The sequence below is a fragment of the Aquarana catesbeiana genome, linkage group LG01 (genome assembly GCF_042186555.1).
Source record: "Aquarana catesbeiana isolate 2022-GZ linkage group LG01, ASM4218655v1, whole genome shotgun sequence".
Lineage (NCBI taxonomy): Eukaryota > Metazoa > Chordata > Amphibia > Anura > Ranidae > Aquarana > Aquarana catesbeiana.
This window is the reverse complement of record NC_133324.1, coordinates 350,527,605-350,548,286: the sequence shown is the minus strand read 5'-3', so window position 1 is coordinate 350,548,286 and position 20,682 is coordinate 350,527,605. Positions and strand designations below refer to the sequence as shown.

General features: G+C 42.2%; 1 protein-coding gene across 1 annotated transcript in view; it reads left to right on the top strand.

The window, feature by feature from the left end:
• The first annotated feature begins 547 nt into the window (after positions 1-547).
• Positions 548-20,682, top strand: part of LOC141145707 (dehydrogenase/reductase SDR family member 4-like) — a 30,340-nt gene continuing 10,205 nt past the window's right edge. Inside the window, exons 1-7 of the mRNA XM_073632584.1 lie at positions 548-661; positions 8,241-8,404; positions 13,536-13,713; positions 14,783-14,884; positions 15,753-15,823; positions 17,973-18,024; positions 18,112-18,246. Coding sequence (XP_073488685.1) covers positions 8,265-8,404; positions 13,536-13,713; positions 14,783-14,884; positions 15,753-15,823; positions 17,973-18,024; positions 18,112-18,246 — 678 coding nt within the window. The 5' untranslated portion in view covers positions 548-661; positions 8,241-8,264. The remainder of the gene's footprint in view (positions 662-8,240; positions 8,405-13,535; positions 13,714-14,782; positions 14,885-15,752; positions 15,824-17,972; positions 18,025-18,111; positions 18,247-20,682) is intronic.

Here is a 20,682-nt window from a genome sequence, read left to right as displayed (position 1 = left end):
ACAAATGAGGAGCAATGAGGGACAGAGGGACATTGTTCCAAATCAGGGACAGTCCCTCGAAATCAGGGACAGTTGGGAGCTATGAATGCAGGCTCCTGGGTTTAATAACACTTCATGTATATGGAGCTGCACTGCAAGTGTCCTGCATGGGGCTGTAGCTATGGTTACCACCTCATCCCTTTAAACCCGAACACATATTAATTACACCGGTTCTGTGGCTGATTGCGGTGGTAATCAAACTCACTTGGTGCCTTATCTGCATTTCATTAGCCTCAGAACCTGTGTAATTCAAAGGTGTTCGGGTTTAAAGGGATGAGGTGGCAACTCTAGCTGTAGCACAGTGGTTAGGGTTAAAACAGGCAGTGAGGAAGCAACATATAATCTGCCATCAAGGGGCTGCAAGGGCTCTAGACAGTTGGGAACGTTGTTTGTTGACATGGCAGGCCACATAACAGTGTGTGCTTGTGAGTAGGCCTTCCGTCTTTGTCTGTAATGTTGTGCTCTGCAATGCCAGGGCGGTAGTACTAGAAAATAGACACCAGAGGGCGACATACTTTGCAAAATTGTCTGAACAGGCGTCGGCTGTCTATCCCCCGCACAGGGAAGAGAGACTGACAGAGGCAGCCTGAGGTCGTAGTGCAGAGCTCTCCTCCATCATAAGGTGTGTTATTGTAGTCACATAGCGTGCTTCTACAGTGTTCAGGTTATGTGTCTACAGATGGTGTACACTAATAGTACTAGCAGGCTTGGGATGTGTACTAATGACAGACCATGTTATCCTGGGTGAAGGTGCATTCACACTTCTTCCTGCACTAGGCTGACTACAGCCTATGGACTAGTGATGGCAGGCTGTGGGTTGCTGCCTCTACATTGGTTTATAGCAGACTGTGTGCTACAGTCATATAGTGATCAGATTGTGAATGGATAAAATATTACTTCTCTTGTAATAAAAAAAATCCTCAAAAGCCACCCCCGCTGTACAGAGGTCATACTCCATGGCCCATACCTAGTACCACCCCTGCACCTTGTCACTGCTCTGATCACCACCAGCACTCTACATAGATCTGTGCAAATGTGCCCCTTCCATACCAGTCATTCTAGAGCGTTGGCACTAGTGGGTTCATACCGCATGGGGTGGGGAATACTCACCTCTGACCCCAAACCATGTATATGCCCTCGTTCATACTGAACACGGCTTTTAAATCATGCAAGTTCAGAGCCGCATTGCAGTCCGACTTCGGGGGGGGGGGACTTATATCTTAATTAAGGATGAGCTCTGGCGTGTTCGCATGCTGCACGTGCCAAGCCCGCCAGGAAGTCGGCAATGTGCTGCGCTAATCACAGGCAGTGAGACATTTCCTGATGTGCGGCTGCAGAGATCGGAAAATGTCTCACTGCCTGTGATTAAGCGCAGCACATTGCCGACTCCCTGGCGGGCTCTGCACGTGCAGCATGTGAACACGCCGGAGCTCATCCTTAACCACTTCCCGCCTGGCCTATAGCAAAATAACGGCCGGGGGTGGTTCAGTTAACCTGACTGGGCGTCATATGACGTCCAACAGGACAACTGCCAGCGCGCGGGTCGGTGGTGCAGCGTGTCAGTCTGACACACCGTTACACCGATCTCGGTAAAGAGCCTCTGAGGGAGGCTCTCTACCACGTGATCAGCCATGCCCATCATCAGTGCCACCTTATCAGTGCCCATCAGTGAAGGAGAAAATATACTTATTTACAAAACTTTATAACAGAAACAATGAAAAAAAAATTTTCGGTCTTTTTTTTATTTGCGCAATAAATGAAAACCCCAGCAGTGATCAAATACCACCAAAAGAAAGCACTATTTGTGGGAACAAAATGATAATAAATTTGTTTGGGTACAGTGTAGCATGACTGCGCAATTGTCATTCAAAGTGCGACAGCACTGAAAGCTAAAAATTGTCTTGGGCAGGAAGGGGCGAAAGTGCCTGGTATTGAAGTGGTTAATCTTAATGCCTTAGCACAACTTTGATGTTTGTTCGTAAAACTGTATATATCATCACAACTACTTTGTGCATCCAGGTGAATTATACCTTGGTTTTTTTTCAGGACAAATTGGGCTTTCATTTCATGGTAAATGGTAATGGATATCTCCTGATTTTTTTTTTCTTTTTTATCAAAGGAAAACTGGCCCAAAATAGTGATTTATTTTTTTTTTTAACCACTTGCCGACCAGCGCACGCAGATTTACGTCAGCAGAATGGCACTGGCAGGCAAAAGGGCATACAGGTACGTCCCCTTTAAGAAGCAGTAGTGTGTGCACGCCCGCCGCGGTCTCCGTGACCACGGGTCCTGCGGACTCGATGTCCGCCAGGTGCCCGCGATCGTGTCACGGAGAGGAAGAACGGAGAGATGCTTTTGTAAACAAAGCATTTCCCCGTTCTGCCTGGTAACAGGACAGAGATCACAGCTCTCTGTCATCGAGAGCTGTGATCACTGTTCTGTGTGTTGAAGGCCAGCCCCCTCACAGTTAGAATCACTCCCTAGGACACACTTAACACTTTCACTGCCAATGTCATTTACACAGTAATCAATGCATTTTTATAGCACTGATTGCTGTACAAATGACAATGGTCCCAAAATAGTGTAAAAAATGTCCAATGTGTCCGCCATAATGTCGCAGTCCCGATAAAAATCGCAGATCGCCGCCATTACTAATAAAAAAAAAATAATAAACATGCTGTTAATTTATCCTCTACTTTGTAGACGCTATAACTTTTGCGCAAACCAATCAATATACGCTTATTGCGATCTTTTTTTATTTGCCAAAAATATGTAGAAGAATACATATCAGCCTAAACTGAGGAAAAAACATATATATATATATATATATATATATATATATATATATATATATATATATATATATAATTTTTTTTATTTTTTTTTGGGGGGGGGGTATTTATTATAGCAAAAAGTAAAAAATAATGCGTTTTTTTTTCAAAATTGTCGCTATTCTTTTGTTTATAGCGCAAAAAATAAAAACCGCAGAGGCAATCAAATACCACCAAAAGAAAGCTCTATTTGTGGGGAAAAAAGGATGTCAGTTTTGTTTGGGTACAATGTTGCACGACCGCGCAATTGTCAGTTAAAGCCATGCAGTGCCAAATCGCAAAAAGTGCTCTGGTCAGGAAGGGGGTAGAATCTTCCGGGGCTGAAGTGGTTAATTTAGTAGCTACTACCATAATCTTCCACCAAAGAACAGCCCAAAATATATTCTCCTGCTCCTGACTAAAGCCTCGATCGGATTTTCGGCAGATGACAGACTGTTTGCCTAAAATCCGACCGTTAGTCCCTATACACACTATTAGATTTTCTGCTGATTTTTGTCTTCAGATTTACCAAAACCATATAATATGAGGTCAAACCTTAAGAGTTTTAATTTGTATGCAATCAGGCAGGCCCTTGTACTACATGGTTTTGGTAAATCTGAAGACAAAAATCTGCAGAAAATGGAATAGTGTGTATGGGGCCCAAGTACGCTCCATCAGACAATTGTTGACCAACTTTCCGCCAACAAATGTTGGATGGCAGGCTAGTAAATTATCGGTGGACAACGGTCTGTTGTCAGATTTACCTATGTACACAAGTCCGTCACACAAAAGTCCAAAAGTACAAACACGCATGCTCGGAATCAATGCTCACCAAACACGACATTAGCAGAAGGTGCCCATAGGGTGGTGCTCAAGAGCTGAAATTCCATGTAGTACGTCACTACGTTTGTATTTTTTGGACGACAACTGTGTGCCGTTAGTATGCAAGACAAGTTCACAGCACACGCCCTTCAGACAAAAGTCTAATGCTTTGTCTGCGGAAAATCCAATCGTGTGTATGAGGCTTTAGGGATGAGCTCAGGCGTGTTTGCAACCCCACATTAAGGATGAGCTCCGGCGTGTTCGCATGCTGCATGTGCCGAGCCCGCCAGGAAGACGGCAATGCACTGCGCTGCGCTAATCACAAGCAGGGAGACATTTCCGAGCTCTGCAGCCGCACATCAGGAAATGTCTTACTGCTTGTGATTAGTGCTGTGCAGTGCCGACTTCCTGGCGGGCTCAGCGCGTGCAGCATGCGAACACGCCGGAGCTCATCCTTACCCCACATGCTGAGCCCGCCAGGAAGCTGACACTCCGCAGTGCTAATCACAGGCAGTGAGACATTCCCGATCCGTGGCTGCACAGATCGGGAAATGTCTCACTTCCTGTGCTTAGCGCTGCACAGTGTCAGCTCCCTGGCGGGCGCGGGCATGTGGGGTTGTGAACACGCCTGAGCTTATCCTTACTAAGTGCGCATTTTACGTTTTTTTTTTGTCCTACCTAAAACACACTAATGCCCCATACACACGGTCGGATTTTCCGATGGAAAATGTCCGATCGGAGCGTGTTGTCGGAAATTCCGACCGTGTGTGGGCTCCATCGGACATTTTCCATCGGATTTTCCGACACACAAAGTTGGAGAGCAGGAGATAAAATTTTCCGACAACAAAATCCGTTGTCAGAAATTCCAATCGTGTGTACACAAATCCGACGGACAAAGTGCCACGCATGCTCAGAATAAATAAAGAGATGAAAGCTATTGGCCATTGCCCCGTTTATAGTCCCAACGTACGTGTTTTACGTCACCGCGTTTAGAACGATCAGATTTTCCGACAACTTTGTGTGACCGTGTGTATGCAAGACAAGTTTGAGCCAACATCCGTCGGAAAAAATCCTAGGGTTTTGTTGTCGGAATGTCCGAACAAAGTCCGACCGTGTGTACAGGGCATAACACTAATTGATACTAACTTTTAAAAAAAAATCAAGCCCAAAATGTACTTACCCTGACCTTTGACCCAAACACTAACCCTGGCATTGACCTAGAGCAAACCTTGATCTAGGTTTTTTTTATTTATGTTTTACTATATTTTTTTTTTATTTTTTTACACACACTTTTTCTCTCTGCAAGGAGAGACAAATATAAAATGTAACTTTCCTCTCCATTCACAGAGAGAGAAAAACAGAGGGGTGGGCTTCACAGTGACTGATCACTGTGGTAGTCGATCAGATGACCCAGAATCTAGAGTTTGGGGTCCCAGTCGTTAGTACGGGGCCTGGGGCTCTCGGTGAGAGTCTGCTCTCTGTGTGGCGCACTTCCAGCATTAAGGGAGATATGCAAATATGTGGCACCACGGAAAAAAGCCCAGTGCAGGGGAGCCCCATATTTGTGTTACGTTGCCGTCAAGGGGTTAAATAAAACCTGAGCCTACTTGCTGTATACAAAGCACACACATGCTGTAGCCCTTGTACCCACACAATCCCTGGAATTCATAATGACAGGTGTAGAAAGATTTTGCAAAAGTGTCTCAAGTGCGTTCTAAAAGTGGTTGTTTTGTTTGCGGTCTTATAGCAGCACCATCTTGAATGTAAACACATTTTTAGGGTGTGCCCCCCAAGTCTGTTGTTTGTATATTGTAAGGATCCTGACCAGATCCCTTGGGCTAGAGCACCCCATCCCTCCTTCATTACCTCTTATTAGTGTCCACCTGTGATATAGGAGGCGTCCATATAGGTCTCCCATGGTGGAGATACAGGATCTTTCATTCTATGAATAGCGTAGGACCCACTGATAATGGGGTACTTTGATGCGGTAAGTGGGCTTAGCACTATATGACCATATAGTGTGACCCAATCCCCATATTTTTGAATATGTTTAGGTGGTATAAAAAGCCTTGCAGGATTTAAATGTAATTTTTGTATGTGTGCGCTGTAATTTATTTTGTTCTGTTTGCGGTCTTAGAGCAGTGCCATCTTGAATGTAAATGCATTAATACGGTGTGCCTCCCAAGTCTGTTGTTTCTAAAAGTGGTGCAGTCTAGAACTTGAATTTGGTGCATGCTGCGCCGCTTTTAGAACAAACGTGAGTTACTTTAGCAAAATTCATCCTCGCCATCCGGCGCATTTTAGAGCTGCCTGAAATTGGCACAGGAGTCACAGTCAGAACCAAGAGTGTCACAGATGCGCAATACATTAATGAGGGGTTAAAGTGACATTAATGGTTCAAGAAATATATAAATAAACATGTTATACTTACCTGCTCTGTGCAGTGGTTTTGCACAGAACAGCCCTGGTCATCCTCTTTTCGGGTCCCCTGCAGGCGCTCTTGGCTCCTCCTCTTCAGCCAGTGCCCCCAATAGCAAGCTGTTTGCTCTGGGGCACTGGTGCCTACTTGCTCTTGAGCCTCACTACATGCGTCCATAAGACACACAGAGCCGTGGCTTGGCCCTGCCCCCTGCTCTCTCCTCATTGGCTGTGATTGACAGTAGCAGAAGGCAAGGGCTCCCGATGCTGTCTCAGCCAATTAGGAGTGAGAGATCCGAGAGAAGCGCAGCTCTTGTGCACATTACTGGATCAGAGCTCTGATCCAGTAGTGTGGTCTTTCAAAAAATGGAGTTTGAGAGACCACTGCGCAAATGCAGTGCGACATAAAATATTGCAATAATCGCCATTTTATTCCCTACGGTCTCTGCTAAAAAAATATATATAATGTTTGGGGTTCCAAGTAATTTTCTAGCAAAAAATATTGATTTTAACTATGTAAGAAACAAGTGTCAGAAAAAGGTTAAGTCTTTTAAGTGGTTAAACTTCCCTCATCTACACACAAAAGGTCATTTCTTTGATCTAAAAACGAAAAGTTACAATGTTTATAGTTAGGACAATGTTGTGAAAAACTTGGGTTGAATCGAGATCACGATTTTTTAACGATTAATCATGCAGCTCTACTTCCTTCCCAGCAGCACATAATCCCTTTGCTCCCCAACCCCTTCTTTCAGGAAAGGAAACTTGTTAATAATGTGTATAAAACAATAAGTTTGCATGTTTTTCTAGTATTCCTGCTTGTAGTCCATGACTCTTAAAGTGGTTGTAAAGTCAGGTTTTTTATCTTAATGCATTCTATGCACTAAAGTGATTGTAAAGTCTTGTTTAAAAAAAAAAAAATAACAAACATGTTATACTTACCTGACCTGTACTGTAGATTTGCACAGGGCAGCCTTGATCCTCCTCTTTTCAGGTCCCTCTTCGCTGCTCCTAGCCCCTCCCTCCTGTTGAGTGCCCCCACAGCAAGCAGCTTGCTATGGGGGCACCCGTGTGTCCATTCAGACACAGAGCTGCGGTTCGGGCCCCGCTCCCCCTCTCTCCGGATTGACTAACTGACTTTGATTGACAGCAGCGGGAGACAATGGCGCCGCTGCTGTGTCTCAGCCAATCAGAAGGGAGAGTTCCGGACGGCCGAGGGACTCATGGACATCGCTGGATGGGGGGGGGGGGGGAGGCGCTGTTTCACACAGAAGGCTTTTTATCCTAATGCAAAGAATGCATTAAGATAAAATACATTCTGCCTTTACAACCCCTTTTAAAAAAAAAAAACCCTTCTGTGTGCAGCAGCCCCCCTAATACTTACCTGAGCCCATCTCGATCCAGTGATATTGCAGGAGAGTCTCGGCTGCTGACTCTCCCTCCTCATTGGCTGAGACAGCAGTGTGGCGCCATTGGCTCATGTTGCTGTCAATCAAAGTCAGTTAGTCAGTGAGAGGAGAGAGGGGGCAGGGCCGAACCATGGCTCTGCGTCTGAATAGAGACACAGAGCAGTAGCTCGGCTCGGGTGCCCCATAGCAAGCTCCTTGCTGTTGGGGGCACTCGGCAAAAGGGAGGGGCCAGGAGTGCCAGCGAGGGACCCGAGAAGAGGAGGATCTGGTCTGATCTGTACAAAACCACTGCAAAGAGCAGGTAAGTATGACATGTTTGTTATTTTTAAATGAAAAAACTGAGACTTTATCATCACTTTAAGGATCCATGCACACTGGGCTTAAAAAACGCTGCTTTTAGAGTTTTAGTGTTTTGCCTGTAGAAGCAGCTCGGTGTTATCCTATGTGTCCATTCACATTTACAGGATTAGAGGCATATTTTAAGCTTCACGTTTAGAGGCAGGAAAAACCCTTCTGGTTTGTGGTTTTGAGAGGAGTATACTGGCAGGGAAAAAAACGCTCAATGCCTGTACAAAAAGGCTCTATATGAGCGTTTTATTCTGCCAAGGGGACTGACGTTTTTTTTAAGGCCGGTGGGCATGGACGCTAGTTCACCCTTTAATGAGGAAGATACTTGTGTGCATATACAGTTATGCTTTGAACTTTCATCCCATTTTTTTCTCTTCTTTTTGTGTTCATGTGTTAGGTGCAGAGTCCACTTTCCTGTTCAATGCTTCGCCTGTCCTTACACCGTTTGCTGTCCGTATCCCCTTGTGCTGGAGGATCCTGCATAATGCAGAGTGTAAGGGGGGTGCAGACCCCTCCAAAACTTCAAGGCAAAGTGGCTCTGGTAACAGCATCAACAGATGGGTAATTTAGATTCTGTGTGTGACCCTTTATTGTTGATTTTTCTTTGTCATTGTTGTTCTTGTGTGTTTCTATTTGTCATTTGCTCACTGTCTGCCACTTAAATCTATGTAATATAAGACCAGAGGCCCTACTCTAGCCCAGATGTTTTTCTTGTATCCCCACTGAGACAGAAAGCAAGAGAAGGTTTTCCAATGGGCACTGTTATCTTCTATTGCTTCCTTTTCCAGTGACCTGTGTTCTTATTTAATTTCCTGTTTTCACAGGGATAAAAAAATAAAAAAGACAAAATCCCCCCATTAGAGTCACATACACCAATGGAAACCGAGCAGAAGTCCTAACCCTTTCTTGCTCTGTTTAAAAACACTTATAGAGCATGTTGCACAGGTGCAGGGCAAGCATATGAACAGGGCTCATAGATATTTTACTTTTGTTTGGGTATCCTGTAATAAAACAAATTAGACGTCTACTGCTGGAAAACTCCTACATATCATGAACATACACCGATTGGCTTGGCTTATCATTCTGTGTAGATGTTCTATTTTCAGTGAAAAATAATATGCTACCTTCATGATAGAAAGCTTAAATCTAAATTTTAATGGAAGACATTTAAATTGGACATTTAAGTGCTTATGTGACATGTGTTATTAATAAAGATAATGTCTAAAATAGTAAAATGCTGTCTTCAGGTAATAAGGCTTTAGATTCAGGGAACTATAGCCGGTAAGACAGCATGTTGTAAATACCTGCTATTAATCTGTTGACTGCCAAAGGTTTATTACATATGTCATAGTTGTTCTATCTCTTAGGTGATAAGTGACATATGTTTTACATATGTAGGGCAATAAAGGGGTTAAAACAAGCTCAGGGCTGCAATAGATTGTTTATATTATAATTTATTTATTACAGGTACTTATTTAGTGCCGTCAATTTACGCAGCGCTTTACATATACATTGTACATTCACATCAGTCCCTGCCCTCATGGAGCTTACAATCTAAGAGTCTTCTCACACTCATTCATACACATACTAGGGCCAGTTTAAACAGGTGCCAATTCACCTACCAGCATGTCTTTGGAGTGTGGGAGAAAACCGGAGTAACCTGGAGGAAACCCATGCAGGCGCAGGGAGAATGTGCAAACTCCATGCAGGTAGTGCTGTGGTTGGAATTTTATTAAAATTCACGGCCTCTGCACTGGCTGGAAAAATGATGGACAGCTGCAGAGACCCCCAATTACACCTCACAACTCCAAAAAATAATGGCTGCCGATGAAGTCACAATTTTAAAGCCAGTAAAATGCAGAATGTATGTGATAATGGAAATACCATCACTATCTACCCTGGTTTCTAAGGCTACCACTCAAAAACATAGAGCTGCTTTTTCTACAATCAAGAAAAGGCTTCCAGACACTACCTGCTTGGAGTTTGCATGTTCTCCCTGTGCCTGCGTGGGTTTCCTCCGGGTACTCCGGTTTCCTCCCACACTCCAAAGACATGCTGGTAGGTTAATTGGCTTCTGTCCAAAATTGGCCCTAGTATATGAATGTGAGTTGGGGACCTTGGATTTGTGGGCTCCTTGAGGGTAGGGACCGATGTGAGTGGGCAATGTATGTGTGCAGCACTGTGTAAATTGACGGCGCTATATGAGTACCTTAAATAATAATATAATAGTTGGGCATCTTAATTAGGCACAATGTACAGGGATAGGGAGGATTGTAGACACGCACCCACACTCACTCAGGTTGAACTGGATGGACTGGTGTCTTTATTCAACCTTACTAACTATGTAACTTTGTAGAACTAAATACAGCCTATAACATGCTCTACCCAGCTAAAGTGAGAATTGTTGACCTGGGGAAAAAACATTTCTTCTCTACACCACAGGATCATTGGCTGGACCCCAGAGGTCATAATCCATGATGACGTTACCTAATCACAAGTAATATCACAGAAATATGTGGCACTTGTATATTGACTGTATCCCCATTTCGAAAGCATAAAATCCTGGTCTTTGATGGATATTCTGTGGAATGGTATGATACTTCTAAACACCAAATTATCCTCCCATCTAATTACAGTAGTCTTTTTGAACATGTGCATAAAATGGGTATCTTCCCACCTTAGATGTACAAAACCCTAATCTTAATATGCAAATCTCAAAAAGATTCTTTACAATGTGAATCTTACGGGACAGTACCAATTACATATTAACGCCAACACAAAAATCTTAGCTAGAATATGAGCCCACAGATTAAATGCAGTAATCCCTACTCTTATTAACTCAGACAAAATAGGTTTTATACCTGGTGGAGAAACAACAAAAATATCAACACACTACAGAGTTAACATGACTCTCCTAGACCCAGAACTGTTCTAACATTAGACAGGCATAAAGCCTTAGAATCTGTTTGTGATACAGACCTTGTGTAAATTCAGTTTTTGCCCTGTATTTTAAAAAAACTGGATACAGATACTATATAATAATCCAACTGCCTAGTAAACAATATAGTCACTGATCCATTCCCCATACAAAGAGGTATGTGACAAGGCTGTCCCTTTTTTTTATTTGCCGTAGCCATTTTGCCACTTGCAGAGCTGATCAGGAAGACCCCAGTAATTCAGAGACTCGTTCTTGGCTCTTCTGAGAAGCAAGTGTCACTCTGACGATATGCTAGTATTTTTGACTAACCTTGAGTGTTCCCTAAATGTATTTCTGGATTTAATCAAAGCATTTGGAACATAATCAGATTTTACAGTAAAGTGGGGAAAATCTACCATATTCCCAGTTGATGACAGGATAGAGTTGAGCCTTGACATTGTATGCATACTTCAGTAGGAGTTCAACTGCCATTATTCAGATACATAGAAAATAATTTAAACCCCCTTATAACAAATTTAAGAGACAGATTACCTTTATGGAAAAAAATGCCTAACCTCCTATGTAAAATAAATTTGTTTAAAATTACCTTAAATTCTGACCTGTACCTTCCAACTCTCTTGGCCACCTGCCTAAAAGCAAGTTTCAAGGGATTGACATTTAAATTACTTCTCTAGGGTTCAGCTTCCCCCACACCCCATATTTTCACTGTCTATGTTACAACTGCCAATTTCACAGGATGGTTTGGCATTACCCAATATGCATATTTATTACTGCACCTTTCAACCAGTGTATAACCATTGGTGGATGTTTCCAGATCTAAACAATGCAACCATGGTCACTGAGTCAGTTTTAGTTACCTTATACGGTTTACTCTTAAATACAGGAGAATGTTCTTCCTTACTGCTGGCTCTTCTCTACTCAACATGTCTCTAAAAGTCCTTAAACTGAGCTCAGTCTTCCTTACCCAATAACTCTTATATGGCAGAACCCCTTGAACGACAACCTGGTTATCATTGTATGGGCCATAGTTGGCCTAAAATATCTACACCAAATGTATGATCAGGGCACTTGTGTACTTAAATTACCTGACCCTTTCTACTTTAAATACCTATATATCAGCCACTGGACAATTTGGTTCATTGAATGTGACAGTACAAACTTCTCCTACTGAAAACATGTTACTCCCTCCTAGTCATGCAAAAAATGATATCTAGGTAGTATTTCACTATCACGCAACCTAATGCCGCGTACACACGGTCGGACTTTTCGTCTACAAAAGTCCAACGGACGCCGACGGACTAAAGCTGGCTGGTAATCCGATCGTGTGTGGGCTTCTCCGGACTTTCAGCAGACTTTTTCAGCCTCAAATCCGACGGACTTTAGATTTGAAACATGCTTCAAATCTTTACGTCGTAACTACGACGGACCCCGAAATCCGCTCGTCTGTGTGCTAGTCCGACGGACAAAAACCCATGCTAGGGCAGCTATTGGCTACTGGCTATGAACTTCCTTATTTTAGTCCGGTGTACGTCATCACGTACGAATCCGTCGGACTTTTGTGTGGTCGTGTGTAGGCAAGTCCGTTCGTTAGAAAGTCTGCTGCAAGTCCGCCGAAAGTCCGCAGGAAGTCTGTCGGACAGGCTGTCGGACTTTTGTAGACGAAAAGTCCGACCGTGTGTACGCGGCATAACAAATCTGAAATACAATGTGTTAAGCATCAATGGTGCAGAAAAATCCCAGATCTTCCTGATCGGGATGGATAAGAATTCTCCAATTCCTGTTATTTCACTGTCATATAAGCCAGAGACAGGCTCATACAACTTCCACAGAGTATATTTCATACCATGTAAGCTATTCAGAATAGGTAAACTGGATAACACTATTGTGCTGTAAATGCCAAAAGGAGGAAGGGGACCTCATATGTATGATTCTGGGTTGTGTCAATTTCTGCCAGTTTAGACCAAAAGGGTCTGAATGCCTGATATCTTTTCCATCCTCAATATTTGTAACTCCTCAAGGTGCCTTGTAGGAGATATGAATTTATGTTATGCTAAAAAATCTAAGTCTGTAATGTTCATGTGAAAAGTAGCAAAATTGGTTTGACCATCTGTCATAAAAAAAGAGGGAGCCATCCCCGTAAGTGGAAGGGTTAATAACAGTATGACTAAAGATGCCTTTACTCTCTTGGCCAATTAATTTGTGTATGCATCCGAAGTATCAACACCAGTGATCCATATCATTTAGAAATAGAAGAGCATGGATGGGAAATCCTGAACACATTTACAAGGGTTCTTCAGAAAGTTTCTGCACTTTTTTTTTAATAAGTTTTTCAGCTATCTTTACCACAGCGTGACTACTCTTATACTAAACTTTAAGGTTAGTCAGCTTGGCAGATAGACTAGTCACATGACACTCTCAGACACGACCAATTACTACTCTTTCCGCCCTCACCGTTTTCCAACGAAAATATAAAAGTGCGGAAACTTTTTGAAGACCCCTCATATTATTAATTATGTGGCTCCTATGATTGTGCCCTACTTGAACTAATAGTCCATCTTAGGCACCATATCCTAAGCATCATGCAACATTCAGTTGAACTTTGGGTCAGTGCAGTGGCCTAATGAATATATCTGTGTTCCTGAAAATTCTATTTTAAAATCATCATTCTTTTGTTCAAGTGGAATTTGTTCTTCATGAAAAGCCTTGAGATATTATACCAAATGACATGATGTACCTCCTCCTCTTCCAACTCAGGATCGGCTTGGCTATTGCTCAGAAGCTTGCTCAGGATGGAGCACGAGTTCTGATTAGCAGCCGGAAGCAGCAAAATGTTGATAAAGCTGTGAGAAAACTTAAAGAACAAGGACTAGATGTTGAAGGAACAGTCTGTCATGTAGGTCAGAGTGAGGACCGAGAAAGACTAGTGAATACGGTAAGAGCTTTATGTTTTTTGTAGCACTCAACAGTTCAGTTCAGAGAACAGGCAGAGAACTGTGCATTAAGGGGACAATCTAGAGAAGTAGTGTCAAGCGCAATTTCATTGTGTGCTGCATTAACGTTATGGTTGCCCTCAAAGGGCCAGTTGTGTCTGTAAGACTATATAAATGTATCCAGGGCTTTTTTCTCAAAATAAGTGCAGGAACTGAACCAGCCCCCCCCCCCCAGCCCTGCCGAACCTCTTCGAATGGATGTGGCCAAGTTGCATCAATAGTGGGAGGATCTTAAAGAGGCAATAAATACCATGAGTGTGTTATGTGCAGAGTTCAGGGATGCACTATGTGCAGGGTTCAGGGGCACAATGTGTACAGAGTGCAGGGTCTAGGGGTACGTGTGCAGAGTTCTGGCTGGAAAAAAAACCCTGGGTGCGAGGGCCCCATAAAATGGCCTGGCGAGCCGGATTCAGCCTGCAGGCTTTGTGTTTGATACATGTGATCTAGGGAGTGATGTAAAGGTATGCATGCAAAATATTGGCCTATTTGTGGGGCACAAGAAACCAAACCAGGCCAATTTTTTTTGAGCGTTCTCTTTACTTTTCCCTTTGCAATTCTCTATATCGCAAGCTTATATGAACCCTTACCTTGTAAAACAACCCATCCATATAAATACCTTGTTTCTCTTTTTCATACATGTATATGAACAGACACATAACAGGAATATGAAATGTTGTAGTAAAATACACTTAGTTTACAGACCAAAGTGAATGACACATGTCTCATGCCTTATTGGAATGAAGTTTCAATTAGACAAGCTAGGCCTTTAAGCAGGCAGATAACCCATAGTGCCCTGAGAATCCTTTGCTGTTATTTCTGTTTTACAAATGCACATTTAATACATGACAGTTTGAAAACGTAATACAACCGCAAAAATAAACTTTTACAAGGTGGGAGACTTGAAATTTTCTAACACAATGTTATTATTTTCTACTGGACTTTTTAAAAATGACTACTTCTCAAATGCTTGCTGACGGCAGCGCTGTGTTGATGACATAGTTTATTTTCCAGGCTGTCCAGAAGTTTGGAGGGGTTGATATTCTCGTTTCTAATGCTGCAGTTAACCCCTTTTTTGGAAATATCTTGGACTCTACTGATGAGGTTTGGGAAAAGGTAAGACATTAACTAAAGCCACACATTACATAAAGCACCTTGCATATTTTTACATCTATAGACTTATTCAATAACCAGTGCAAAAAACAAAGCTATAAGTGCAAAGCGCAAAATAAATTGCCACCAGTCACAAATCACCAAACAGTACAAAATTAACTCTAATTGCCTGCTGTGGATACCAGACTTAGCAGTGTTTAACTAAATTATCACTAGTGGCCTGCTCTCAGATAATCCACTGGATTAACACTCAATAGCTGGATTCCAACTGCATTACATAAAGGAGAAGTAAATTAACACGCTCAACTGCCTCCTCTTTCAGTTTTTTTTTATTTCTGCATTTTAGCCAGAGGTTGCTCGTTTTCCTTTTGACACACATGTACCATGATTTCCTTTATAAAAGTTTTCATCTGCCAATAAATATAATCAAGAGCTGGACAAGGGATTGAGGGAGACTGTCCAATATCTATAATTTAATTTTTGTAGGAAATGTCTTTAATAGCAGAACTAACAGTCCCAGTTTTTTATGACCACACTACCTAGCAAGTTTATGACAGCAAAAATAAGTATCTTCTGTCCTCTAAAGAGTCATTAGATGGCCCTTGCCCATCTCCCCATTAGGTACACCAAGCTGACCAGGACCCAAAACATGTCTTGAAGTGTGGGGTCATTTTTATGCCCTGTTCTTTTCACTGAATATGTCAAAACAAGTACATTTTGGAGTTTTCTCTATGACTTACATTCACAGAAGGAAGAAAGTATATTCAACAGAAATCCACCAACTTAATTATAAAACTCTTAATTTGCTCTGATTTCAATGATTTTTGCTATACTTGTTATGTTACGCAATTCACGCTCATTTTCTTCTCAGATTTTAGATATAAATGTTAAAGCTGCATTCCTTCTGGTGAAACTTGTGGTGCCCAAAATGCAGGAAAGAGGGTGAGACTCGGGGGGAAGACTGTGTTCACTGGGTTATTGTCCTCTTAGCAGCAAATAATTATGAAGGGACATTACAATGTTTTCCAACTCTCTTTGATAAAATACCCACTTTGGAAACCTTTTAAAGGCTAAGTTCACCTTTGGTAACGTGTTACACCCATATTCAGGGTGTAACATGTAACGTGTTACTAAAGCAGCAGCCCACACCCCCTGATCCCCCATTGTGACAGCGGGCAGGAGATCCATACCTCCTGCTGTCACAATTTAAAAACAGTGCAGCTGTACGGGGCTCCACACACATGCACTGCCACGTCTTTCAATCACAGCGTTCTGCGAATGAGTAAACTACAAGTCCCGTCTGCCACCATGGCAGACAGCTTGTAATTCTCAATGAACTGTGAGGGCACTGGTGAGCGCTCCTTGTAGTTCATTGATTTTTCCTACACTTAAGTAATTGTCTGCCCTGACAGGACGTATGGGCAGACAGCTGTACTGAGAGTCTGCTGATCACAGGTGCAATGCTCTGTGAGTAGTACTTTTTTTTTTTTCAAAGTGAACTTACCCTTTAAGTTTTATATGGCTGTGCAAGGCAAGCTGTAACCTAACTGCTGTACGTGTGTCGAAGGGTATTTCCACTCTACTACTGCCAAGGGGATATTTCATAATGCAATTAAAGAAAAGTTATAGTGTATTTTAGTGATCACAGTTTTAATGTGAGTTTCTCCTTTTAAATGTTCGTGCTTTCATATTTTCTTTATTTTATTAAATTTTTATGACTCAAACTTGCATTTTGAGAAGGAGTAAAGCATAGCCATTGTGTTACATGTCAAAGCAGGAAGCAGAACCTAAATGTGTAATGGGCCATTATGGCTGCCCCAAGTTAATATATGGTTACAAATCATACATAGAAACAAAGGTTTTTTTTTTGTTTTTTTTTTTTTGTTTTTTAAGAATTAGCACACAGTAACAAGATTGTTTACACCGAGCTAATACCTTTTGACACATAAGTCTAAAAAATAATTGACTTCTGCTGGTATTGCATAGCAGGCAATTCCAGGTGTTTGTGTTTCAGGTTAGTTTTTTCTCTCCAGTGTTCTAGATAAATCCCAGGCCAGTTTGGCATTTGTTTTCTTCTGCAATATAGAGCCTGCCTGCACACAGTTTTTGATAGTTCCCCTTTAAGACCTAATTTCAGAAATACTACAACCGTAAACGAACGCAAACAATCTATTTCCTTTAGTAATCAATACAGTGGTTGTCAGCGCTGTATAAACTGTATGTAGTCTCAGCTAAGTACAGTATACAGCACTGTGTTTCCGCAGCAGTACAGGAACTTCTTGTCCTTTTCCTGGAAAAAGACTACTTCTCTTCTACTTATTATACCAAATATTGTGCATCTAAAGTAAGGCTGGCCATACACGATTTGAATCTCAGCCGGTTCAGCAGGAACCGGCTGGGATTTGAACCGTTAATGGGCAGGGTGAATGTACTAAGTTGATCGATCAACTTGGGTACAACCAGCCTGCTGGATTGTCTTGCGATTATCGCTAGTGGCTGCTATAGCCGCTGATGATAATCACTGTCTTCTCCCACTCTGGGAGCAGACATTGGCTTGGCAGGAGGGATTCCCCTGTCAGCACTGGTTGTGTTGATGGGGGAATTGTGCAAATTCCTTTCCTGAAACCCGTGGTTGTAGGAAAGAAATGGCCTGCCTTTCATGTCTAAAGCCTGGTACGCACAGGCAGTTCTTTTTCGTTTAACCTAGCGAGCTGAACGAAAAAGAAACTGAGGAGCTCGCAGAAGCTCACTCTACTAACTATGCAATGTTAGTACAGCGATCTCCCTGCTATTTTGTATTGTGTTCTGACACAGGGATTGCCCCGGTGGCAGAAAACTCCGGTCAGCACTCCCAGCCATTGGCTGTAAATGCTGATCGGATGCAGATCGGCAGCTGTTTTTCCAGCATGCCTGTTCAACAGAAACAGAATGTTTGGCCGGATTCAGTCAGATAGGCTGCTGTACATATGGGCTGAATGTTGGCTGGTTTCTGTTGAACGATTGATATTCACCCGTGTGTACCAGGCTTTAACAACTATAGGTAGAGGATTCTGTGTATCTTTCTACAGTAACTTTTCTTCGCTTTCCACAGAGGTGGCAGTATTGTGATTGTTGCTTCTGTGGCTGGATTTACACCATTTCCTGTAAGTAAATCACTATTATTAACATTGTTTTTTTTGGTGTTGCTATATTGCTGTTATATTCTTATATTTCTCTTAATGTTCTCCTAGGCTCTGGGCCCATACAGCGTCAGTAAGACTGCACTACTTGGCCTTACCAAAGCTCTTGCACCAGAATTATCACCTCTAAACATCCGAGTGAACTGCCTTGCACCTGGGCTCATTCGCACCAAATTCAGCTCAGCTGTAAGTCCCTATATTAAAAGGGTTTGTAGCAATAGTGGGGAGCCTGTTTGATTGTACGGGTTTCATATACAGCACGATTATTCTAAAGGACTCTACTGCATAATATTAACTTTTCTGCCCAAAATAACTTTCTAACTTTAATGCTTAGTTATATAACTATGACTGGCAGCATCTTGTAATAAGCATGAATAATGTATAGTAATAAAAGATGGTGGTAAAAATAGTTACTAGTGCTGGACTGCAACCTATTATCCTTTTTTTCACTTTAAGACCTTGCAGAGAATGGTACATTAAAGAGAGATAAGACACATTCCTTTTGAAAAGTATGTTCTGCACATAGGACCATATAAACAATTTCAATTTCATATTTCTGATCTAGAACTTTTGAATTGGTGGAGTAATTTGGAAAGATTTGCAGCTCAGAGTTGAGGTGTAATGTCACATGTGTGCACCAAGACAATAAACAACTCAATGCTTCTGTATGACAGTCTAAACAAGTACCAAGTCCAGATAGTATGTGATGAAAAATCCTTATAAAGTAAACAAAAACCTTTTTTCAAACCTACAGTACAGGACACAGGCACCTTTAGGCCCTTTTCAAACTTGTGCGACTTGGGACATGACAAGTCTTACCCCATGATTTCCATTGGGTACTGTTCATATCTGGGCGACTTCAGAGTAGTCCCTGCACTACTTTGGTACGACTTTAATGCGACTTGAGGTCCATAGACCTCAAGATTACGTAGGAATTGCCTCAAGACGCGTCCAAGTCGTGCAACTTTCAGGTTGCACAAGTGTGTAAGGGGTCTTAACCCTAAACGTTCAGGTAATTAAACACTGGCAAACAGAACTGTGGGACAGCCCATATAACTCCTCCCACTCCTTGCAATCCTCATATTTTTTTTGTGTTAGTATCCTTGGATGATGGACAACCTCTCTACTGGGAGCAGGTTTCTGGCTTATGATCCCTAGATATATGGGCCTATTGGCATTGTTGCTGTGTTGCCCACCCCTCTGTTATATTGATTTGGGTAATCGCAAATTCTAAGATTAAGGGAGCCTGTGTTCTGTAGCATTAAGATATAAAGATGTTTGCCTTACCTGTAAAAATCCTCTTTCTGGAGTACATAGGCCATCCCCACCCTTTGCCTTTGTTCTGGCAGTTCATCTTATGGCTTGCTACAAAACTGAGGATTGCTGGGAGTAGGAGGGGTTATATGAGCTGTCCCAAAATTATGTTTGCCCGTGTCCAATCACCTGAAGGTGGCTGAATTTAACCCAGGGTCTATGAATAAAGATGCTTGTGTCTTGTAGTCCACGAAATAGAATTTAAAGGTAAGTCAAAAATCCTTATTTGCCTTCCCTGACTGAGCTAAACCATCTTTGATTTGTGTCTTACAAGTTCCCTCTCCCAGAAAGTGCGACTCACAGTGGGAGGGTTTCAGCAACAAAGGCAATGCTGTCAATCTATTTATTTTACTGAAGGAGTAGTCGCTGCTTGGAATACACTTCCAGCAGAGGTAGGTAGTCAGTCAACAGTAAGTGGACAAAAACTGGCTTGGGAGAAACGTGGATATATACTTAGACAAAAAAATATATATATATATATATGTATACACACAAACACACACAGTGTGTGTGTATATCTACACTATACATCAATCGGCCATAACATTTAGATCACTGACGGGGTAAGGTAAATAACATTGATTATCTCGCTATAATGACATCTGAAAGTCAGTGGGATTTATTAGGCAGCAAGTTGTCCATGAATTTGATGTGTTCAAAGCAGAAAAAATAGGCATTACAGTTTGTTGTGTATGGGGCAGCGTAGCCGCGGACCAGTCAGGGTGCTCATAAATCATCTCTTTATTTACATCGTGTGGATGGCTGGGTGTGTGTGTCACTTACCTGAGGAAGAGATGACACCAGGATGCAGTATGAAAGGAAGACAAGCAGGAAGAGGCAGTGTGATGCTTTGGGCAATGTTCTGTTGGGAAACCATGTGTCCTGCCATTCATGTGGATGTTACTGTGACACGTACCGCCTACTTACGTAAGCATTGTTGCTGACCAAGTCAGAGCTATTTTTGCAGCAGAAGGAGATGGTAGACTAGATGGACCACTTGGTCTTTTTCCTGCTGTCACTCTGTTTTTAATCCAGAGCTGTGGGCAGCACTAGGTTTGGCCACTTATGAATAAGCAGTGACAGTGCTGATAGCCACACCTCTTGCAACATTTCATCTCATTGTATTGCAACTAGCCATAGCCTACATTAACCTCAAAATGCTGCTCTGATTTATTTATTGGATCAACGGGTGTTTGTGTGACTTTGCAGTGGAACTTAGGGGTCATTCGCACCATAAAGGTGTGTCCAAGTGCACTTGTTTTTGTGCGTTTCTGCTTTGTGCATTTAGGGCAGGACGTTAATTTCAAT